This window comes from Anguilla rostrata, chromosome 8 (assembly GCF_018555375.3).
Source record: "Anguilla rostrata isolate EN2019 chromosome 8, ASM1855537v3, whole genome shotgun sequence".
Classification (NCBI taxonomy): domain Eukaryota; kingdom Metazoa; phylum Chordata; class Actinopteri; order Anguilliformes; family Anguillidae; genus Anguilla; species Anguilla rostrata.
In genome coordinates this window covers 12,651,644-12,676,012 of record NC_057940.1, presented here as the reverse complement: position 1 = coordinate 12,676,012, position 24,369 = coordinate 12,651,644, and the positions used below count along the sequence as shown (strand labels likewise).

Below are 24,369 nucleotides of genomic sequence, written 5' to 3'. Positions count from 1 at the left end.
AAGCAAGTGCACACTTCAGGATTAACAGTTTATTATTTTTAAATGTACAAATAAATTAAACAGACATCTGCATTTAACAATTATAACACCAATGATATTACATTACACAATTACCAGAGGATGGAAATTAATGAATTATACAATATCATAGTTTCAGCAAGAAATCATCAAATATGTATTTGTATATTTAAAATGAGACATTGTAAATAACAGTTATAAGAGATTCAAAGAGAAGGAAAGTGAAGGATTTGATTTTATCAACCCTTAGAAACGGCATGCTAGTCTGCCTCGAGTATCACAATATAGAAAAAAATGTATTGCATATTCTATTAATAATTCACAGATATATTAATGGTTATATTTGGCTATGCTTAGCCTTGTTCCCATCGAACAATTTAATGGCATGTCAGCGATTTTTCATCGTGCACTGTCCAATTTTATGTTATTTATTCATTTATTTTTGGGGGGTCTTGGGTTTAAGAATAAGATAAATCCAAAACAGTATTCTCAATGAAAGGCTCTATACAAACCGTACCATATGTGCCTCGTTAATTGCAAATCTACACACATCTATTGTGACAGCACGTATACAGAATAGCCCTATTAGTATCGGAAGCTTTAGTAAAATAGTCGCTTGTGCATGCAGGCTTTGTTCATGTGTTTAAGATGCTGTTCGTGGCTGCACTGTGGCTGCATCAAAAAGGTTTAAGCCGCAAATGACAGTTTTAACCAGAAGAGCGGCGATAAGCATTTCAAAGCTGAGAATGAAGGATGCGGGGAAGACTGACATAGAAGAGGAACACTCTTCTCTTGTCATTGTTATAATGGGGCTGTTCACAGTTGATCTTGGAAAGGGAAGCATATTCTAATAAAGAAGGCTATACAGTAGATTCTCAACCATGAAAATGTAACAAGGGTTAACAGGCACAGTCTTAATGCTGTATGTGTGGGGATGGGTGACGCAGGGCATATGGTAAGATCTGCACTGTGGCATCATGGGAGATTTGCACACAGGTAACAATATCTGTGCACTGCCACTCCAGTACAGCAGTATCCCCTCAGTGTGAACTTTATTTATGCCTCATAGCAGGTCACAGCTAACTTGGGAGCCCCCTTCTGGACAGTGTTGGTATATATAAAAAACACAAAAACCTTTTTACACTATTTTACAAAATCAAATGTCACATACTGCAAAGTCATGTAAAATGCAGTTTTAACAAAAGTGTGGTTGAAATAACAGGACATTACTACAATAAATAAAGATATCAAAAGTCCTACCTTTTTTCTATTTCTGTTGTAAAAACAAATAAATTAACAGAAACTTCTCGCAAAAAAAATTGGCAGTCAATATACGGTAACAAACACACTACGCACATTTTGTGAAGCCACATTTGATTAGCTTTTACAGCACTTTTGACAGGAAATCCTGCTGGAAGCAAGTTCTGGCAGTCGGTCTGCCTTTATCCTCCTGGTGGCAACGGCAACGTCGCACAAACTAAACGTGAGATATAGAAAGAACAGCAAGAACTACAACGGTGCTTTCCATCGGTCCAGGTGCTGGGAACACAGGAAAGGCCTGTGCAGGTGTACATGTTCCCCCGCCATGGCTGTTGTTCCCCAAACCAGCACACCCTCCAGCCTGAGCCAACTCACCCCAATGCATAACTGGTTAAAACTTTGCTCCTTCCCATACTAAATTGCTGGGAGTGGGAGGGGGAACCCCCCCTCTGGTCAACACTGAGCCTGAGAGCTCAAACCTCTCTATCTCACAGTCCATCTCCATTCTTTTGGCTCTCCGTACGGCAGAAAAAGGCCCTCCAACAGTGCCGTGGAGTCCGGTGGTGTGGTCAAGCCCCTTCAGCAGTCATTTAAAGACGCAGACACGGACGCAGCGGGCTGCACAATCCGGGGGTTTAATGCCCGGGCCTTCCTGTGGCAGGGGCCACAGGGGCCACAGGGGCTGGCAGACTGTACGGCCTTTGAGGTGGTCATTTTTGAAGGCCAGAGTCAGAGTCCCCAGCCTTGGCAGCTTTGGCCCCAGGGTAAAGAGGGGAGAGGAGAGGGAAGAAACGTAGGACAGGTCAGCAGGCAGGTGCAGTATGTGGTGATTACTGGGGCAGGGAGGGCTCAGGTTAGCTGATTAACCGCTCCCTTCCTGTTTAACCTCTTTTGATTTTGGTGGATCTGAAGAAGAGGCGTGGCTTTCCTCAGAGTCATCGCCTTCACCTTCAGAGGGAAGAGAGAGAGAGAGAGAGAGAGAGAGACTTAGACTTTTGGCATCCTTTAATAAACCATGTCACCTACAAACAAGCAAATTTGCCCAAGACACATACAAATAAATAAATAAATAAATAAATAAATGACCCCCCACACTCCAACAGCCAACACACACCTTCACCATACCTACAAACAACCACACAGCATCATACACCCACATAACATTTACGACAACCCACAGGTATCATGGGAGTACCCCAGGAGACCCTGAAACCACCCACCGTACATTCCTTACATATACTGAACAGTATCCACCAAAAAAAATACATGACACTGTTGACATTTCATACTCCAAATCCCACGAAACAAACCAGGCTACCCCAATCAAATACAAATGAACAGTTCCCTGTCTCTGATCATGCAAACACCTCTATCTACACACCAAACATTTGGAAATACACCATGGTCATTCACAAAACCATAAAATTCATACTCTTTCCTAAAGAACTCGGAGACCAATCCCCTAAACATTAAGACTGGATCCACACGCCCACAACTCTGTATTTTGTTTTGTCTTGCGAGCTGTGCGGGCAACTTAGCCTGACAAAAAAGGAAACTCAGCAAAACACTTTTTTCATTTGCCCCAATATTGGCCCCAATATGGAAAAGACTCGTTGAAAAAATCATCTTCCCACGCCAGCACATTTAGAAAAGCAAGGACAGAATGTAACCCACAACGAACTGCATACATGCACAACCCTTTCTGGTAGACTACAAAATGGGTGCCCCTCCTACACATTCAATTCCAACTTGGACAGAAAGGTATTTTTCACCAGGGCCCCATGTATTATCCTCCACTGTAGAGCCCCAACCTCTTGGGGGGAGGAAGTTTGTAAAGCACCCTCCACCTAAACATTGCCATACTGTCCCTTCAGATAAAACCATCACTCATGCTCTCTGACATCCCGTAGGGCCCAGATGTTCCTGATTTTTACCACTGCTGCATACAGGACATTTTGCCTCTCCCTTTGCCTCCTCAAAACTTCCCAGGCTTGAATTTGAGAAGGACGGCAGCTATCCCCTCCTCCTCCTCCCAGCCCTCTGTGTCACCTGATACTTTCAGGGAGGGAATCCCTGGTGGCCCCTCCCCTTGTGGCTTGTCGAAAAAAACCAGTACCGGTCCCAGCAGTGAGCTCAGCTCCTCATCCCTCAGTCTCTGCAGTCTTAATGACATCACTCCAGCCTCCTCTGATAACTGCAGGGGTGTCTTCAACCCTGCTGTCTCAGGCGGCCTATTGTCATAATTCCCGCCCTCACAAAGTGGCTCCACATGTTTTCTGACAGGATGGAGTCCAGCTGTATCAGTGGGTTATGGAAGATTGGCTCTTCCCACACCCACGCCCCTGGCACTACACCCCCTTTCCGAATCAGCCAGAGCAGGCACAAAGCCTGCTGCACTTCACCATAAAAAGGAGGCAGCCCTGCGGTGTTGAGACCCTCCTGGCTCATCAGGACAAGCTAGCAGGCCAGCCCCAAAACCACCAGCTCTCCGAAGACATCTGCAAGCTTCCTCTGTAGATCCTGCAGAAGGCCAGCACATGGGTTGAGACCGGCCAGTCTGTGCCACAATGATGATGCCACCAAGTTATTTATTATCAGGGTCCGTCCCGTGTAGCACTTGGGAGAGGACACCACTTCCACTTTGCCAACTTGATAACAGTAGCTGGCATAGCCTCCTCCCAGCTCTTTTTGACCCAGTTCTCCAAGCCAAGGTACACACCGTGGAACTTCAGGCCTCCCCGGTTTCACCACAGTTCCTCTGGCAGCTGTGGTACTGCTGACTCCCACCATGTCCCACATAACAGAACCTCACACTTATTCCAGTTGATCTTGGCGGACGAGGCCCTCACATACTCCTGCAGACTGGTCTTCAAAGCCTGGTTATCGCTACTGTCTGTAACCAGCAGTGAAACGTCACCTGCATAAGCAGAGAGGACTATCGGTGCTCTAAATCTCATCTCTGTACCTTACGACATAATAAAACAAGAAATGGCCCAAAAGCAATGGTGTACAGCTGTCTTGACAGAGGACAATCCTGACGAATACCCCGCCCGACCTGCACTGGCCTACACAGCCCACCAGAAATGCTTTACCAGATACGAGGCCCCGTGTACAATACCTTCCCTCCCGCAATAACCTCTCCCCAAAACTGAAGACCTATAACATTTTAAACAGGTAGCCATGGTTCACCCTATCACAGGCCGTTTCCTGGTCTAGAAATTCACATCTGACTGTATTTTTAAAAAAAATTTATTTAACCATTATTTAACCAGGAAAACCCCATGAAATCTCTTTTGCAAGGGGGACCTGACATGAAACACAAAGTTACCCAACAAGACTTACACCCAACAAAATGTACAAACATCAAATGGGGAATGAGACAGAGGTGTAACAATAATTAACAGTGTACACCAAGTCCATTATATCCCTTAAAAGCTGAAGATTGTCCAAAATGGAGTGGCCTGGTACACAGTGCGATTGATCTCTGTGCATTATGTCTCCAGATGACCATTCAGTCTGCACATAGGCACTCGCGCAAAACATCGCACCAGTCTGGTCCCATTAATCCCCAGAACCTCTGATAAAAATCCATGGACAAGTCGTTGACCCCTGTGTTGTTACAACCCAATGTCATCTGAGCAACAGCTGCACTCAGTTCATGAAGACTAATGGGGAAGTCTAGTTCAGTCCCACCCCCATAGCTCACACACTCAAATCTCTCCTCAAACCATCTCATTTATGCTGTTGACCGGCTGTACTGCATTCAATAAGCTGTTTCCCAGCCTGTACTATGCTGCTCGCCAGGCTTTTCATCACTCTCCTACCCTCTGTAGTTGAGTAAGCACTGTACTGCTGGCAAAAATACCTTATTTGGTATTTGCTCCCATCCCACCATAAACTCAAGGAGCCAAAATGTCCCTTCCTCTCTCCCCACTTCAACCAAAGCTGTTCAAACTTCAAGCAAAGGGAGACTTCTCGCAAAACAAGCCTCACATTGAACTTCCTGTATGGTGACTGCCAAGGGTCTGAGGAGACGGATATATGACAGTGCACTGCACGATGATCAGAGAAACCAACTGGAGACATGTAGGCATTCACTCAACTGTTATTATGATGGCTGAAAATACAAAAACTGTCCAGACAGGCTCCACTGACCCTGTCAGGCCCTGCCTTCATTCATGTAAAAATCTTTGTATCTGGATATCCTCTAGATCAGTGGTGTCAAACTCGTTGCCATGGAGGGCCGTGTGTATGCAGGTTTTCATTCCAGCCTCAGATCTTGATTATATAATTAGTTAAATTATTTGCTGAATTAGGGATGCAGGTTTGTGCACAATGGTGACCCGACGTCTATGGTGACCCGCATTGTCTAAATAAAAATTTTCTTATATTCTGTGCTTCAATGCAGTTAAACGCATATGGCTGAATGAGTAATTGGACTCAATTAAGGCAGCATTAATTGGTTGGAATGAAAACCTGCATACACACGGCCCTCCATGGCAAAGAGTTTGACACCACTGCTCTAGATCATACAAGATCATGCACAGCTACAATATCTCTTAGTGCTGAATTGGAATTTCTCCCCCGTCCTATCCATAAAGGGATCAATACTACAGTTAAAATCCCCTCCCAAAACTAAAATATCATCCTGCCCTAGCAGGGCTAGCTCTTGCCTCAATGTGCCAGATAGCACAGCCCTCTCTCCACTTGAGCATACATGTTCACAAACACAAACTTGGCTTTTGATGCTTGCCCAAGCCTTCAGCAGTCTGCCTTTACAAATCTCCTCCTAAGAGGTTATGTTGACTGCAAGATTCTGTGAAAATAATACTGCCACCCCTGCACTCACATTGATACTACAACTTAGAACCTAGGCCCCATTCCAGCAGACCCTCCAATCCACCACATTAGAAGTATCAATATGTGTTTCCTTCAAAAATAGCACATTAACGTTTTTCTGTTTAACATACTATAATAACAGACCCCTTTCACCCCAGTCTCTGGCGCCATTTATATTTAGCGAGCCGATCTTTAAAAAACACCATGAGGAAAGGGAGGAAGAAAAACAGAAACAAAAAAGACCCTGTAAGCCCAACAGGACCCCATCATCATTCGAGTGACCCGAGATTCCTTCTTACAGCTGCAGTGTATTTTTTCAGCCTAACCTTCCTCTTTGGCGTCAGCCCTGTGTGAGAGGCAAGCCTTTGTCCACCCAAAACTTGCGTTTTGACCTAAGGAACTCCAGAATCCATCAGCTTAACATTCTCCATATTTTTTAGTCAATTTAGTGTTTAATTTCCTTATCATTCCATCTTTTGACTCCACATTCAGCGTAGAAACTAATTTGTTGCCCTTCGGACAACCCTCTCTGAACTCCAGAATGTCTCTTCCCTTGAGTCTGGGAAAGCCCAGGCTCTACTGTACCTAATGTTCCTCTTCCTTCTCTTTCTTCCTTCCACCTCAATCCATCCATTCCCTTCTCCTACCTCTCTTTGATCTGCTTTATCACCCCCCGTACTACTCTCTGCCACAACAGACTACTGCACTCCACTGTCCTCCCGCTCCTTTCCATGTCCCGCACCTAAAACATCACTTACAGGACTAGCCTCCAGGCTCTAACCACCCCCTTAAAACCTCTCCCCTTCCCCCACTACCTCACCTGAAGCATCTCTGTCCTCCATTACAGGGAAGTCCCGTGACCCGTGTCGTCCAAAAAGTTCCACTTTTGACTCATCGGCCCATGGAACATTGTTCCACACAACATCCCAAAGGGCTTGAGGATCATCTTGGGGCTTTTTTGCAATTGTGAGACGAGCATTGATGTTTCTCTTGGTTAGCAGTGGTTTCCGCCTTGCCACTCTTCCATGAATCCCATTTTTGAGCAGTCTCTTTCTTATTGTGGACTCATGAACACTGACCTTAGCTGAGGCTAGAGAGGCCTGCAGCTCTTTGGATGTTCTTCCAGGATCTTTTGTGACTTCCCGGATGAGTTGTCGCTGTGCTCTTGGAGAAATTTTGGCAGGACGGCCACTCCTGGGAAGATTCACTACTGTTCCAAGTGTTCTCCATTTCGAGATAATGGCTCTCACAGTGCTTCGGTGGAGTTCCAGAACCTTAGAAATGGCTCTGTAACCCTTTCCAGATTGATATATTTCAATAACTTTTTTTTTCACCTCTTCGGGAATTTCCTTTGATCGTGGCATAGTGTTTTTGTAGAAACTTTGTTGTGACTGATTCACTCTGATGGTAAGGTTCACTATGAGTGATCAATCAGCTGAATCTAATTATCAATTAATATCAATTAAATTTGGTTAATTAGTTGATTGAGTACTGTAACTATGGGGCAATTGCTTTTTCACATAGGTGATATGGGTGTTTCATACCTTTTTTTCAGTAATTCAATTAAATCATTTTTAAAATGTTTTTGTGTTTACTTGTTGAGTTTACCTTCAGTCTAATATTACATTTTGTCTAATGATCTGAAAGTATCCAGTGTGACAAATATGGCAATAATAGAGGAAATCAGGAATACTTTTTCACGGCACAGTACGTGGTGATTACTGAGGCAGGGAGGGCTCAGGTTAGCTGATTAACTGCTCCCTTCCTGTTTACCCTCTTCTGACTCTGGTGGATCTGAAGACGAGGCGTGGCTTTCCTCAGAGTCATCGCCTTCACCTGGCAGACATAACAGGGAAGAGGGAGAGAGAGAGAAAAGTTGAGAGAGTGAAAAGTGAAACTGTGTTCATTATATGTAGACTACTATGTAGTGTCAGTTAGCTATCTAGTGTAATTCACAACTGAATTTAATTTTAAATTCATTAGCTAGCTAGCAAGCTAAATAATGTACCAGTAACTACACGTATACAGATGCAAAGCTTTGTTTCAAAGCGCACAATTAAGTCATAGCATTGTATCCAACGAGAGGTTGATACATCACAATAGCGACAGAACCGGATTTTGACCGCAGAAGGCTGTGCAGGAGCAACAAGATATGCAGTTGCACCCGAACTCACCGGTTTTGCGTATGTTGAGTTGGGATAAGCTCAGGGATAACTCCCTAGCTTCCGAATCGGTTGGACTCTCCAGGATATCATGCAGAGCATTCCTTCTTCCAGTTCGACCAGAGGCGATGAAGTCCGCATACGTCGACTCCACATCAGTCATTGCTAACACGTTTCAACATAGCAAAGCCTGAAAACCAATGCATCGGCAATGTTAGCTTGGTGTCACCATCGCAGCTCTGCTCAATTAGTTCAACAATACCAAATTTACAGGCATTTAAAAAACATAGCTCATGCTGCCAGCCAGGTCCTGCACATTGATACGCAATGTAATGCAAAAATGTAAATACACGCAGCAATCTTACCTCAATTTCGATTTTAAAGGCATACCATGAAGGTTTTTTTTTAGCCTTGCTCTGGCCCTGTATTTACAATCAAAGAAGTCTCCTCCTCCGTCTTCAACCCCACCCCAACCCCCAGCCAACTCCGTGTCGCTTTTCATCACCTTCACGAACGTCAGCTGATGCCATCGAAGAAAAGCAACTCTAAGGCTAGCTTTAGTTCTTGAACGAGTCCTGTCGGTTTGTCTTTTTGCTTTGCTGTATCTGGGCCCACAGGCCCTGCAGCCATCGACCCCTCCCCACACAGAAAATAGCGCCAAACCCAGAAACTTCTCAAACTCATTTTAGAATAACAAATACAGGTAAAGGTGCATGAATTTGGTGAAAGTTTGTAAAGACAGAGATTACCAGTGCATAAATATGCATTAGTGTGGTTATTTTATTATTTCAGTTTTATCAAGATCAAAATCCGGCATAGTATGCTTTCAGTTCAGTTACCCAGTGCCTCATATTTTCACTGGTAATACTGCCTACAGAAAGATATTTTCAAATATATAGGCCTAGATAAGTCTAATGCAGTTTATATTATTCCAGATTTTTTTTTTCACTCAATTTAAATTAAAATCAGTCCAGCGAGGAACTGTCTCATAATTTAAATTTAGCCTACATTCTTAAATATCTGGTTTCCAGCCCACCCTTGAGCTGAAAGATAAGGTGAAGATGCTGAAACTTTGATGCCAGTGAGAAGCAAACATCCTTTTCTGTTCTTTTTGCAGATGTTAGTGAAGTGTGATTTGATGCACAATACATTTTGCATGAGTCTCTTTTGCCCTTCCCTTCTATAATTAATTTTGTGCTTGCATTTTAAATATGAGCTCATATGTCTATAACTCCCTTCCAAACCATTTATGTCAAATAATAGTGAATTCTGCAGGCCATGGGTAAGGTTTATATTAACCACTGCCGTTTTAACAGTTGTGAACACAAATGACAGTTAGACAAAGCTTTTAGCCTTAACATGAGCCAAACCTTTAAAACCAACACCATGCCGCTTGCTAGAAAAATCTAAGAAAAGCAGGTGGAACATAAATATTCACCGAAAACTACACTTATGCAATACAAATGGGTCATCTGGGAAATAAGCCACTTTAAATTGGAGCCATTCACTGCCTGGCAATAGAATTTATGGAAACGCTACTCAGTAGTAAACACATGATGATAGGCTATGTATAAAATACTGCTGGGACAAATTTTAAGACACAGGCCCAGGTGGCCAGGAACTGTGGTCTGCCCGTTGTTCTATAACATAGACAGATATTTACTGTCAGATCAAAAGTGCAATTTGCTGGCAATGAACAGATGGCAGCTTTCTTAACCATGTGAAACACGCCCATGCGCAAGATACTCTGAATTACAGCAAACAGGCTTGTGCACATCTGCACAAGAAGAGGGTTGTTCTGTGATACTCATAATAACCCCACTGTCAACACAACATTAAAAAAGATGGTGTTAGTTCTTTTTCATGTGCCTATGGAGTTGATGTCTTGTTCTTTAACAAGGCCAAATTCTCACTCATGCTCTGAGGTTTGCTTCACATACAGTATGCACACATACACGCAGGTTCTCTCAGTTCCACCGCGCTCAGGTTCATAACCAATGAGTTTCCTTTAAGCAGGGCCGCGCTCTTGTCTGCTATTGGTCACGTCACATGGGGAGCTTATCTACTGAAGGAAGAAATGGAACATCTCCCAAAACCTTAAAGGCGTACTATGCAGAATTTTTTTTACATTGAAAATATTATAAAATAACCATGCTAAGGCATATCTGTGATGTGTTGACAATCTTTCTTTATGGATTTTGTGCACCTTTACCTGTATTTGAAGGAGACTTCTTTTGATTGTAAACACAGGCTAAGAAATCCTGCATAGTATGCCTTTAAAGTGGAAGTCTTAACTACTGCTTGTATTTTTTCCATAGATTGCGTTGTTGCCGTTCTCTTTGTGTTAGTGTTAATCAGTTTAACCTTCAGGGTCCAAGTTGAACTATGCGGTTGTTCCCTGCACTTGAACCGGTACTTCTCTCTAGGGGTTTCGTCATACTTGTTCCTGGTTATGGTTATACACTTTGTTGTACGTCGCTCTGGATAAGAGCGTCTGCCAAATGCCTGTAATGTAATGTAATGTAATGTAATGGAAGGGATAGGACTGCACAGTCGGCCTGTTGATGGCAAGGCTCGACCTGAGCGTACCCTTGTCACATGAAGCAGTCTGCACACACGAATGACAGCCAGAGCATTTGTTTGCCTGGGAGGAACTGACAGTTGACTGGCACTGCCAGACCTGAAATCTGTTCTTGGAATGAATCATAGCAGAGATACAGAACCTTTTTTCGGACTTGAAGAGCAGGACGATATCTTAAGTGGCGATTCTTCCTGAACTTTCTCACATTCACACTTAGATCAGACTTGCCTATGCCTACTATTTATTTAGGCTATCTATATTTTGCTTTGATTGCTAGCACATGATCATACCATGACGCAAAGCCATCATCAAAATAAAAGTCACATAAAAGCACATCACCAGTGATACAGGAACAAAACAAGCCGGAATAATACAGGCAGTCACACATTAAAAACCATTATGAAACATAAGCCTATGACAGTAGCTGTTTCCTCATTAATGTATGTAGGCCTATTTACAATAATGACTTCTAGGCAAAGTTCAAGGAACTAAGGTAGTTCTGTGGTTGCTGGTATCTAATTCAAATTTGAACATGGTCCACTTGCATTATCCTACAGATTACAACTGTATTCTTTATTAAGGGCTATATTTACAGCAGGCTCATTCTCATTATCTGGTGAAGTGGTGTTGTGGCACAACTGCAAATAAATCAGCCAACAGTGAGAGACAGAAGTCCCTGAAACATGCCTGCCTGAATTCACAACACCTGAACCCACACATGTATTTTACACTGAAAATTCTATTTCAGTTAATCATTTTGTCTTGGGCACCTTCACTATAGTAACATCCATCTTTATTCACTTGTCATCTACATGATTTCCTCTTTGCGTGCTTACTGTATGATCCCATTTACAATGATTTTTTTGTGATCACTGCTCTCTCTCTCACACACACTATCTATAACTGATCTTGACTGCAGAACTGTCTCCTGAAACGTCTTCAGATTCAGCGCCGTGTAAATGATCACCTAGCTGCTGAATACTGTGTTAAACAAACAACAACACTGCTTTAGGTATGAACTACCACAATTAAATTACAATTGGCTGCATGTAGGCTACAATCTTTGACTGGACCATGGGCACAGGTTCATTCTCGGCGGATTCCTTCGTTTTGAACAGACTGTGATCGGAAACATAGCAATGGCTATAACGGTTTTCCCATGTGGGCCTAATGAAATGTTGTAAGCAATATTAACAAGGTATATGCTCGAGTAAAAAGACGATTTTTCCTTTACTTTATTTAATATTATTCCACCCAATAGTACGCGTATTCGTGTCCTACAGGCCCACCTTCAAACAGCTTTCAGCCATTGTTCCGAAATAGTAACATCGCTGCAATATCATCATAAAAAAACATATCAAAAAAACAATAGGCGCTGAGACCGATTCAAGCACCCACGATATAGCCTATCTGAAAGAACAGAAATCCCTTTCTTCAGGCTATAATTCCTTATTGAAGAGCCACCATAAATACATGCGGCACGCTTCCATAATAATATATGCATTAAATAACATAGCTATAACTGAATGATAACGACATAAACCCTACCCGTTACAAAAGATTACAATCACATTTAAAAAAAATATTCACAGGCTAGATTTAAATCAGTTTGAGGAACACAATCGCTGAAACGCTGAAGGTACCAGTCATGCGAAAGAATGCTGCTACAGCACCACGGTTACGGTTTGCGACGTGACGTCTACTTAATCCAGTTAATTTTAAACCTAGAATAGGAGCGATTCGTGAATTACTTACCTCCGGTGTTATTAATGTCCAATGCTGTAATTGCAACATGTAAAGCGATTTTACAACAAAGAGCACGAACATAGACTATGTAATCTTTAACAGCAGTCGCTTCATTACAGGGTTTCCAGCATCTGCCATTTCGGCTCTGGTAATGATGTCATGTGGTATTCCAGTAGTTATTTATTTATTTTCCCCGAAGGCGCGGTAGGGGTAGGGGGGTGGGGGTTTCGTCCATGTCTCTAATAAATAATAATAATTTACAATATGATAAATAAATAAATAAATAAACCGGTGAAGACTAATTAAAAAGAAATATAAGATTAAATCATAGCAACAACTCATTGGTTTTATGATTATGGTGATTATATTATCGTAGTTGCTGATGAGTATGGTGATGATTAGAATTATTATTATTATTGATAATAATAATAATAACAACAATAATAATAATAATAATACATTATTAATCCATTTATGGCCCAGGCTTGCTTGAAAAAATCTTGTCATTTCGAATTTTTAATAATTTCGTACTGACAGTTCATACACTACACAAAAACTGTAAAAACTATATAATGTAATTCAATTATAAACTTCTGGTGTCTATGTCAGTGAGTGTGTGGTGTGCATAATTACGAAAGTCAGATAACTTCACTTTGTGATGAACTTGTGTATATGTGTATAACGCTCAGAGGGTTCTTCAGTACCCGGTTTTATCACTTGGGGGCGGTAGTTCACCAAGTATGCGTAATTCGCTACCACATTCGCTGACGAGCAGGCCTACCTTGTCTATTCAGCCTTATCTTTTGTAATTTTTTTCATTTGATGGCATTAACGTCTACATTGTTGAACAATGTGGCCATGTCCGATGATAATACGCATAATTACAAATATAGTGTTGTAAAGCTGTTTCCAAGTCTGTTGCCATAGCAGCATAAAGCGGTTTCCAGCGACATAAGACAGAGATGGACGGGGTTTGGGGTGAGCAGGCTAACCTTAACGTTAACTATCCAAATAATGCACACTTGCTATCTGTGTAAGTAACGTGCCGCAGCGCCACACAATTGTTTTATTTCACGTTCACTTATTTGCCTGTCTTTATTTATTTAAATTATTTCTTATTATTTTACTTACAATATTTACAGTCGCTAGGTCGCTACTAGATAGTAGCCTATCTGAAGTGCACACGTCACTGGTTTTGCTCGAAGCTGAAGTACCCTAACTAGACTAGCTAGTTGGCTAAACAGTAAAATGTAAAGTTAGCCATGCTAACAAAACACTTGAGAAAACGTTGCCTAACTTTAACCTAACAGCCCAAATGTACACATTTCCATCTTATCATTTTTAAGTTATCTATTAAGAATGATAAGATTTGTAAGTAAGCGCGCTAACTAATGTTTTTCTGAAGCTCGTAAGTTACTCAATGGGTAGCTATAACTTAGCTTGCTAGCGAGCTAGCTAATAATGTTGTAGGATGGTTTGCCGTTTGATTCAGATTTTTGTACCGGTGACTAAGTATTATTGAAATATAATGAGCATGTTAATTTTGTTAAAGGGCTGGCATTACTTTAGAACGGGTGCTAACTCATTAGTTAACTAGCTATCTAATGTATATAAATAGATATAATGGAGATATAAAGGGTAAGTTAGCCTGGTGATAAGGACGATTGCCAATATGTAGGCTTAACTAAGGGCTCAGGCAGCATGCTGTATAATTTAAATAAAATGCGCTGCTGTTATTTGTTGGCAATGCTTACAGCTAAGGAGTCCCCGCCTCCAAACCAGGTGTTGGAACCATGTGCAATATGCGGGAGAACTTTTCTAGTACAAATACTGGTGAGTATATAGCTAACTACTACGTTTAAAACCCGTGACTTCAGTCCATCACACAATAGTGTTGGATGTTGGAAAGGTCAGAAGATTTAAAGAGCTTTGACTGATGGAAGATCTATCTTAAGATGTTTCTTTAAATATGAAATTGAATTAATTACAAGTAAAGCTGGTGCTCAGGACAGGTACAAAATGTATTGTCATATAGTAATAGAATGTACCTAAAATGTTATGTTAAACGTTTGGATCACCAGTTCGTAAAAAAAAATAAAAATAAAAATAACTGAAACGTTCTTGACATAGGAGAAGCACGTACCCATTTGCAAGAAAACAGCAGCCAAAAAGAGGAAAGTGTTTGACTCCAGTCGGCAGAGAGCAGAAGGAACCGAACATTTGTTATTTTTTAAATCAAAGGTATGGGACGCTCATATTTTCAAGACATTACCGTAAGTGTTTCTAGTGCTCTGTCAGCTTGGCTCAACAGTGCTACAGAGCTTTGCTGAGTTTGTTCAATGATGACGACAGAAGATTCAGGTAGTTAAGTTAGCAGCCAGAGAGATGATGCTTACACTACAGTTGTACTGTTTACCATGGCTGTTTAAATGTTGAGTGCACAGGTTCATTACTGCACTACACAGTGGCGAAACGCTTCGTTCCAGAGGCCAGAGCCAATTAAGAAACAGTCAAACTGGCGCTTGAAGCACGAGGAATTGATCAACACCATCCATGCCACAAAGGGCCTGGCTCGTGTATTGAAGGATGGAGGCCCTCTACCTCCACCTCTGCCTCCTTCCTCAAACCCAGGTAACTTTTCCTACTACCCCTGGGCTAATTCTCCTTCATCAGGTAATGTTTCGTCCCAGGGCTCCTGGGTAAAGGCTTTGATAATAACAAAATTAAATCTCTGTTGCAGTGTTAATTTAACCCATGTAATTTCCCAGAGAACTGTCTTTAACCGTTGATGTGACCTAAGATGGTAAATGGACTGCATTTATATAGCGCTTTACAATTGATGCCTCTCATTCGCCAGAGCAGTTAGGGGTTAGGTGTCTTGCTCAAGGACACTTCGACATGCCCAGGACGGGGTTTGAACCGGCAACCCTCTGACTGCCAGACAATCGGTCTTACCTCCTGAGCTATGTCGCCAGCCCTTTAAAGAATGACATTCGGAAAGTTGCCCTGTGTAATTTCATGCTGAGAACGGCTTTTAAGAATTGGCAACCTTGATTGGTCGGTTCAGATTACGTCCAGTGCCCGTTCTGCCAGAGGACGTTCAATGAGGGTGCCGCACAGAGACATATCAACTTCTGCAAGGAGCAAGCCTCACGCCTGCAGAACAGGACCAACAGAGGGAGAACCCCTGTGAAGCCACAGGTACGCTAGTGCAGTGATTAGCACGCGGGGCTTTAAACCAGAAGGTGGTTGTCCCCTAGGGGGTCCTCTGCAACGGCTTTCTTGTGGTGGGCACTTAATCCGGACGGCTTCGGCAAAGGTTTAGCCGTATTAACAGATGTGTGAAGACGGTAAGCTATGCTAGTTACTACTGTGTAAGGGCATCTGCCACGCAGACAGGCAATAATGTCTTTTTGCTAAGGTGTATTGTACAAAAAACTAATTGCTGAGCTGTTTTTTGAACTCTTTTGTAAGCAAACTGTGTGTCTGTTTCTGTTAACAGTACAAACCTCCCCCAATTAAGAAGGTGAACTCTGGGCAGAATGCTGGAGGTAAGAGCCTGGAAGAAGGCCAGCTCATTTCAGGTCCCAGGCGGCTACAGTGTCTATAAGGCTACTAAATCCTAGCTCTGGAGAGCCCGTGTTCATAAGGCTAGTAAATCCTAGCGCTGGAGAGCCCGTGCTCACAAGGCTAGTAAATCCTGGTTCTGCAGGACCGCAGTGTCTTTAAAGCTAGCAAACGCTTGGTCCAGATGGGCTGCAGTCTGCAACAGCATGTTTAACCTGATTTGGCTTGTCGTTGTGGTCTCTGACCACCATTATTGCGTTTGCGTTAGCGTTTTTTATGCATTTTGAAATTGTTGTTTCCTGAATTGCATTGTTTCCTGATTTAAGCATGTTTCCCTATATGTTTGTGCTTTAGCTTTCACTGTATGTTTGTGATCATCCTTGTGGGCCACTATTAAGGGACTCATATAATATGCAAATAATTGTGCTCCTAATTTAATTTAATTTCAATAGGTAACTGTAAATGGAAACTAAGTCATAATTTACATTATGAGCTTTAGCTCGTGACATTTTGGAGGGACATTTTGTAGCGCTCAAGCGACTGGGACGTGCTTTCTACCCTCCTCTCTGCGTGTCTGTGAGAAGCAGCCTCAGGAAGGAGGACACCCTCTGCTGGATCTGTGAGGAGAAGCTACTCCCCGGCCCGCAGTGATTCTTCGGGCATGACCAGCCCCACGCCTGGGTGAGGCTGCCGAGCAACCAACCGCAGCAAAGAGGGCATGCTAAAAGTGTGTTAGCTAGCTGGTGAATGCACCACAGAAGGAGAAAAGAATCATGCAATACTGGTGGACCAGCCTTTCAACAACGAGAGAAAGAATGGATGTGATTTAAGAATATTTGCTATGTTTATTCACAGTAAAATGCTTTCACAACCTGAATGGTTCAGTATGTAAATGCAATGCCCCATATTCACCATATTGTTCAATTTGTTTTACTTGCTATATAGTTAGTCTTTTTAGCCAGGTCTGATACTATTGCTCATATTAATCAGGTGAATTCACTCATGTTTCTCCTATATTGTAAGTCACTCTGGATAAGGGTGTCTGATAAATGAATGTGAAGTAATGTGGGTCGAAGAATGATGAAATGAAATGTTCTGTCAGGTGAGCAGGTACTCAGCATACAGTTGATTTTTACAGTGAACATTTCGCTGTACGTTTCTCTTTACTCTCAAAGTGCGGAACCCAAGCGTCTAAATTCTCCAGGGTCTGTTCAGAGCTCACTGCGGGGGGTTGGAGTAAAGATAACACCAAAAGCCTACAGTGCACGAAGCACCACTCCCAGGTAATCCAGAGCCCAGCATAGCTTCTGTTCTCCTGTGTATCATAGCTTCTGTTCTCCTGTGTATCATAGCTTCTGTTCTCCTGTGTATCTTAGCTTCTGTTCTCCTGTGTATCTTAGCTTCTGTTCTCCTGTGTATGATAGTTTCTGTTCTCCTGTGTATCATAGCTTCTGTTCTGCTGTGTATCATAGCTTCTGTTCTCCTGTGTATCTTAGCTTCTGTTCTCCTGTGTATGATAGTTTCTGTTCTCCTGTGTATCATAGCTTATGTTCTGCTGCGTATCATAGCTTCTGTTCTCCTGTGTATCTTAGCTTCTGTTCTCCTGTGTATCATAGCTTCTGTTCTCCTGTGTATCATAGCTTCTGTTCTCCTGTGTATCTTAGCTTCTGTTCTCCTGTGTATCTTAGCTTCTGTTCTCCTGTGTATGATAGTTTCTGTTCTCCTGTGTATCATAGCTTATGTTCTGCTGCGTATCATAGCTTCTGTTCTCCTGTGTATCTTAGCTTCTGTTCTCCTGTGTATGATAGTTTCTGTTCTCCTGTGTATCATAGCTTATGTTCTGCTGCGTATCATAGCTTCTGTTCTCCTGTGTATCTTAGCTTCTGTTCTCCTGTGTATGATAGTTTCTGTTCTCCTGTGTATCATAGCTTATGTTCTCCTGCGTATCATAGCTTCTGTTCTCCTGTGTATCATAGCTTCTGTTCTCCTGTGTATCATAGCTTCTGTTCTCCTACGTATCATAGCTTCTGTTCTCCTTCGTATCATAGCTTCTGTTCTCCTTCGTATCATAGCTTCTGTTCTCCTGCGTATCATAGCTTCTGTTCTCCTGTGTATCATAGCTTCTGTTCTCCTATGTATCATAGCTTCTGTTCCCCTGTGTATCTTAGCTTCTGTTCTCCTATGTATCATAGCTTCTGTTCTCCTGTGTATCTTAGCTTCTGTTCTCCTGCGTATCATAGCTTCTGTTCTCCTTCGTATTATAGCTTCTGTTCTTCCACCTCTTTCATCCGGCAGGGACTCAGGCATACATGGAGGGACTTATCTAGCCCCTGCCCCAGCATCTACTACTGTTCTCTGACAGCCTATCAATGTATTACCCAATAGTTACCATTTAATGTATTTATCTGATTGGATCTTGAAGTCAATTTCAGTTTTCCTTTGAAAAAGGAAGCCCAGAGAGTGTTTAGTTGGACAAGTGTCAACCAGGCCAGAGGCTCCTGTCGATTTGTGCATTTCTGTGCAACCAAACTCATTCTCTGGCCTCTTTCCTAATAGATATCTGTGAGGTGTCATTCATTGTTGCACCTACGGTTCATGGAGTAGGGGCCATTTTAGGAATCAGAATTCAGAAGTGCGAAATCAATGGCTTTATGTGGAATATGAAGTTATTTTAAAGCACCAATTACTCTTTATTTCTGTTTTAATAACGTAATAATAATGAAGAAGTGGGCCTCTAGTGGCGCAGCCCGTAGAGTGCTATCCACATGCTCAATGCGAGCAGCGATGTCAGCGGTTCGAATCCGACCACCTACCTTTGTCGCACGTCTCTCCCTCTCTCCCTCTCTCTCCTCCTAATTCTTCCTGTCTCTCTACCCTGTTCTATCAAATAAAGCTAATAATAATAGAAGAATGATAATAATAATGAAGAAGGTAAAAGAGACATATCTGTCTACATGGGCAGACCCTTGCCCAGAAGGTCTTGGGTTAATCTCCTGTGGCTTGCCTACCGTGCAACCCGAACCCAGGCGGTTTAAGGAGCCAGCTCAGGACGAGGAGCATGTACCCGTCAGGCAGAAGGTGTCTGTGTCACTGACCCCGCCCCCATCTGCGTTTCTGCAGCGAGGCGTGCTCCAACCAGGCCCGGCTGGCCAACTTCTGCCAGGACTGCGGGAGCAGGTACCCCTCGGACAGGGCCCAGTTCTGCTGCGAGTGCGGGCTGAAGAGGCTGTCCATATGAGCGCCGACGCACCGCCGTCAGTCTGAATCGCCACGACAACGCCACTGGCCCATGCATTCCGTGATTGTTGAGGCAGCCATTCCCACCAAGGCATTCCTCACTTGGATACAGTTCAAATTTGTTATGAATGTAGTGTTAAAAGCTATATTTATTTTATAGAACCCACACAAAGGAATAGGAAAAAAGAATAATAAATTTAGGTACTGCCCTGTACATTAATCTGGCCTGGTCATTTAGAGAATGTAGAACATTGGCATATCGCCAAGGTGTTCAGCTATAACAGCCTTGACCTTAGCGATATTATTTATAGTGCGTTTCATTTCAGCTGAAAGGGTATTTCCCAATAACTGTACAGGAATATCAATGAGGGAGGCAGCGTTCTCTGTGGAGTTCCATGGCCTGCAATTGCTGTGTTGCATCCGATGACAGTGTAACATTCGATGCTGACGTAAGCATTTGTACCTATTACTTTGAAATCTATTAAATAATAAAATGACTCTCGACAGACCTGCATCTCTAATCTGCTGAGCTAGTCAGCCGATTAATGGATATTCCGCTCTTTTATTACATCCAACTTTTTTCATGAATTTCAAGGACAACCGCAATGATAAGTCGCCTTTGCTTCACTGTTTTGTTTAAATTTAATTGCAGTCTGTTCTGCAATATGACTGGTGGTTTTATAATTAGGTTTAAATGTCCATTTTTGGATTGAAGTTGAAAGACTGAAAGTTATAGGTAGCTGGATTAGTACAAGGGAATTCCATTTGTTTTTACATCTTTTCTTTGTAGATACCTTTGTAAGACAGCCAGCATTTTCTTTAGTTTTTATGAGGAATATATTTAACACATATATTCAAACATTTTTATTTATAACTTGGCCAATTGGCATATTCTTCACATTTGTTAAGGTTTGCCTTTTGTACAAAGAAATCCCCCTTTATAGTATGGCCAAGTGGAGTCAAATTACCATATATATTCCACAAGCTTGTATTCTGAAAGAGCACATTAGGTATTCATATTTCATCCAGAATGTTGCTTTGTGTTATTTCAGAGAGCTTGTAATTTATGCAGTATTGCCTGGCTGAGTGTGTAACTGAGTGAAATGGCTTTGTTTCTTTGAGAGGAAAGACAGGAAAGGTGTCTGCTGTACCTGATGTTATTTCAGGTCATTTCAATGCTGGAGGAAACCACTTCCAAAAAGTTTTATGAATATATAGAGAGAGTTTTCTTCCTTTGATTCATTGTTATAATTGTACGTGGGTTTTATCCGTCTGTAATATGATTTCTGAGGAAATAAAGGAATTAAAATGATATCTTAACACTGGTGTTTGCCTGTGTTTCTGCAGTATTAATGTGGCGTTTATGAAAAACATAAGTCACAAATCGGCAAGCTGTCTTCGAGCGATGCACATCTCCCTCCATCACATCGCACAGTCGTTTGGAATAAAGGGGCTCCAGAAACTCGGATCAGAGCCTGGCAATTCATTTTCCCCCCACTAGGTGGAGATCTATGCACAGCCACAGAATATGGCGCCGCTTCTTCCTAGGCAGCAAACAATGTCATTTCTTTTATTGCTGATAAAAATGAAGGAATGTTATACGATAACATCTCCTGTCCTTGGAAACTATTATTCCATTTACAGCTGAAAAGATTAATCACACACGTTTAATTGTTTTTCAAAATATAATCAGTAAAGAATTTAGAGATAATGAACTGGTAACATTCCCAAGTCTTTTTCTGAATTTAAGTTTCCCAGTTTTAGTAAGGATCATCTGTAAGCGCCTTATTTTTATTTTATTATATGTAAGAGGTTCAATTTTATGAACATCTGTGAACTCCCCATTAAAGAACATTAATTTTATCAGAGATCAGTTTACATCAAATTATGTTTGTGTGCAAGAAATTGGAGATCAGGTTTGAACTTCAAAAGAGAACTTTTATAAAATACAAAGTCAGTGTACAAATCAGTTGCCAATCCATGATTTGTATTTAGATTTAATACTTTTTAATTGTTGTGTTGATAGTGAAAAACTCAAGGGGTTGGTCATCAAATTCAGGTGATTTTTTGCCCCCACGCACCCCCCTTAATTAAGGCTCACTGACCCACCTCTCACTGCCTTGGAGGAGTTAAATGCCAGGCCTCAGATCTTAATCTTTTGCTGAAGGTCGCAAGCAAATGAGTTTCCCTGTGTCCTGAGAGAATGGGCCTTGATCTCAGTCAGAGCCTCAGCTGTCCTGTCAGCACGCTGATCCAGGATCAGCGGAGACGAGCGTGACCGGGATTAGAGAATTCCTCTGCTAGCAGGGGTGTCTCACATGATGTCTGGACATCTCGGACTGTGTATCCAGCCGTGTGAGAAACAGAAACCCGCTCTCCCGTTGCCTCGTTCTCTTCCCCCCTTAAAAACGACTCATCTGACTGCGTTTTCTCACGGGGATAAGAAACAGGCCCGACAGATACACAACACTGAACAAACAATCGATGGCTTTCTGTTTGCACGCAGTGTACGAGAGGCTACAGTCATTGATTTTTTGTTTGCTGGCCTTCTGCTTGCAGTGGCTCTCCCATTCAGACGAGCAGCGGTTAGATTAGTTGTGCTGAACGCATGCTTAGAGCTGTGCAACAATGAGAAAGCCGCATTATTGTTTCACCACACACAGGTTTCTTGCTTCCTTTATATGCGGTTTGTGTCTTCATGCCATTTTCTGAAGAACTTACGCCTCTGCCATTTTCAGTATGAAGCTCTCTGCAATCCCAGCACAATAGGACTGTATGACAGCAGGCTGCATCTGTCACATTTTATTTAAATTAAGTTTTAGACAAGAAAAACAGAAATGACTTCCACAGGTTCACCTCCACTCACCTGTAATTCAGAACCTGTCTGTGCAAAACATGTCTACAGTGACACATTTATTGGAGACATTTATTGTTGGACGCGTCATGGTCTCTACATCTGGTGGGTTCACATACAACACAGAAATGCAAGAGAAAATACAACACTGTCTATGTTACAACATTTGGCTAAAGTTCCATGTTTCACAATGGAATTACTGCTGCAGTTTACATGGTTTACATTTCCCCCTAAAATTTAGCCATTTATACTCCTGAATATTTAAACAGGTAATTCGAGCTGTTCATTGAACTACCCTACTCAAGATTGAAACCTGCAAAAGAACAAGACATTAAATGGTAGATGCTGCGTACGATCAACTGAAACCACCCTTGAAACACTGCAATGCCTTTGATTGACAGTTGGCAAACATGAAGGCGCTAGAAAGGCGGGCTTTCTCGTTGCCTGTTGACAGCCTGACATCTCCTCCTTGTTGACATTTAGCTTAGTATCTGCTCATAACATCTGCCTTAACTCTTAATCTTTACTGTTCTCCTGAGTCTGCAGCTGAATTAGTCCCCATCCCTGGCCCTGAGCCTCGTCATGTGACACTCAATTGCTCTGTACCGTAAAGCACCACTCGAGCCTGTGCCCCTGTTCAGTGATCAGTGTTAAGAGCTCTTCTGAGGTCCCAGGCTAAGCCATAATGATTATAGTCCTCTGTTTTTCTCCGCTCCCAACAGATGATAAAACAATGAGCTTCTGTTTGCTAGACTTGTCTCTGACCTCGCCGTGGTTCTGATCCCCCGACTCAAATCAAAATGCATTTGCAGCGTTGGTCATTATGTCAATTTGTCAATGTGGGTCAGTGGACGCTCATGGTAATTCATTAACACTATCTCTCTCTCTCTTTATATATATATATATATATTATATATATATATATATATAGACATACATACTTGGAGACAAATTAAAACAGAAACTGAGCCTGAATTTAATCTATGAGAACATAAGATACGCCTTTAGTGTGACTCATTATTCATTCATTGTTCCTGCTAGAAATATGTTTGCTCTGAGCTACAGGAATAGCTATGGATGTTTTTTTTTTTGTTCTATACAAATTCAAAGCACAGCCCTGGGTATCTGCTGAGATCTATTTCCTGGTATGTCTACAGAGTGGGCAGACATATCATCAGATGGATATAGTCTTTTGGATGAGGTGTTGAACTGAGGTCCCCTCTCATTTTGCTCAGCAAACATACAATGGCTCTTTCAGTACAGCAAAGAGCAGGAACCTTTCCCACACTGGCCAAAGGTATATCTCATTCTGGCCTCCCAATCTGTCCTTTCCCCATAAAATATTATTATTATTATTATTATTATTATTATTATTAGCAGTAGTAGTAGTAGTAGTAGTAGCTGGAGGTGGTGTTGATGGGCTAGTAGAGGGTGATTTTCCTCTGGTCAAAAAAACTCCAGTGCCCCAGTGATGGGGACACTGTGCTGCAGGAGATGCCATCCTTTGGGTGAGATGTTAAGCTGAGGTCCTGACTCACTCAGGTCGTTAAAGATTGTTATTGCAAAGTGTAGGGGTTTCCCCGGTGTCCTGGCTGCATTCTCAACCTGCTCCTGAATCATCTCCTGGTTTTATTGGATACAAATCATGCTATCCCTCTCCACCTCAGCTGAAGTGTGGTGAGCGTTCGTGCACAAAATGGCTGCCGAACGCGCATCACCCAGGTGGATGCTACACATTGGTGGTTGTTGAGGAGAGTTTCCCCCTCATCACTGTAAAGCGCTTTGAGTGTGATAAAAGTGCCATATAAATGTGGAGCATTATAGTAGTAGTAGTAGTAGTAAAAATAGTGGTGATAATTAATTGCACAGACAAACCAAAGCATAATTATATGAATGTGAATATACTGTGCATATAGGCATATTATCATTGTCACATGCGCTATGACCTCACTTTCACTGTTTTATCTGTTTTCATCTCCTGACTGTTATTCTTCTGCTTAGATTTATATGCCTGGCAGCTGCTCCTGTTTCATCAGGGTGAGTAAAATCAATTAACAGCATATAAGCACAGCAGCCACATCTGACATCAGCTATAGCATGCATAA

General features: G+C 42.1%; 2 protein-coding genes across 7 annotated transcripts; one reads left to right on the top strand and one right to left on the bottom strand.

Annotated features, from left to right (window-relative positions):
* Window positions 1–14: 14 nt before the first annotated feature.
* pkia (cAMP-dependent protein kinase inhibitor alpha) lies at window positions 15–12,761 on the bottom strand. Of its 3 annotated transcripts, none has more exons than XM_064346478.1 (4): window positions 12,616–12,761; window positions 8,292–8,469; window positions 6,938–7,953; window positions 15–2,226 (listed from the first exon to the last, which is right to left on the bottom strand). In XM_064346478.1, exons 2-3 carry the CDS (start codon window positions 8,440–8,442, stop codon window positions 7,868–7,870), a joined length of 237 nt encoding a protein of 78 aa, XP_064202548.1. In that variant the 5' UTR covers window positions 8,443–8,469; window positions 12,616–12,761; the 3' UTR covers window positions 15–2,226; window positions 6,938–7,867. The 3 variants fall into 3 exon arrangements, with proteins under 3 accessions (XP_064202548.1, XP_064202549.1, XP_064202550.1); XM_064346479.1 differs by having other exon boundaries at window positions 7,811–7,953; XM_064346480.1 differs by lacking the exon at window positions 6,938–7,953.
* A 557-nt stretch (window positions 12,762–13,318) lies between these two features.
* On the top strand, window positions 13,319–19,916 carry LOC135260846 (zinc finger C2HC domain-containing protein 1A-like). 4 transcript variants are annotated; one of them, XM_064346476.1, is made up of 9 exons: window positions 13,319–13,639; window positions 14,363–14,439; window positions 14,737–14,847; window positions 15,072–15,237; window positions 15,674–15,807; window positions 16,109–16,157; window positions 16,761–16,854; window positions 17,349–17,456; window positions 19,294–19,916. In XM_064346476.1, the coding sequence occupies exons 1-9, from the start codon at window positions 13,621–13,623 to the stop codon at window positions 19,409–19,411; spliced, it is 876 nt and encodes a 291-aa protein (XP_064202546.1). In that variant the 5' UTR covers window positions 13,319–13,620; the 3' UTR covers window positions 19,412–19,916. The 4 variants fall into 4 exon arrangements, with proteins under 4 accessions (XP_064202546.1, XP_064202544.1, XP_064202545.1 ...); XM_064346474.1 differs by having other exon boundaries at window positions 13,321–13,639; window positions 16,758–16,854; XM_064346475.1 differs by having other exon boundaries at window positions 13,322–13,584; window positions 16,758–16,854.
* The last annotated feature ends 4,453 nt before the right edge of the window (window positions 19,917–24,369 follow it).

What these genes read in the sequence shown, in the direction of transcription:
- pkia (XM_064346478.1), bottom strand. Translation starts at nt 8,442, where the DNA reads ATGACTGATGTGGAGTCGACGTATGCGGACTTCATCGCCTCTGGTCGA. An exon ending in ACTCAACATACGCAAAACCG is followed by an intron (nt 7,954 to 8,291) that starts GTGAGTTCGGGT and finishes TATGTCTGCCAG; the next exon opens with GTGAAGGCGATGACTCTGAG.
- LOC135260846 (XM_064346474.1), top strand. An exon ending in TGTTATTTTTTAAATCAAAG is followed by an intron (nt 14,848 to 15,071) that starts GTATGGGACGCT and finishes TGCACTACACAG; the next exon opens with TGGCGAAACGCTTCGTTCCA. An exon ending in CTCTGGGCAGAATGCTGGAG is followed by an intron (nt 16,158 to 16,757) that starts GTAAGAGCCTGG and finishes GTCTGTGAGAAG; the next exon opens with CAGCCTCAGGAAGGAGGACA.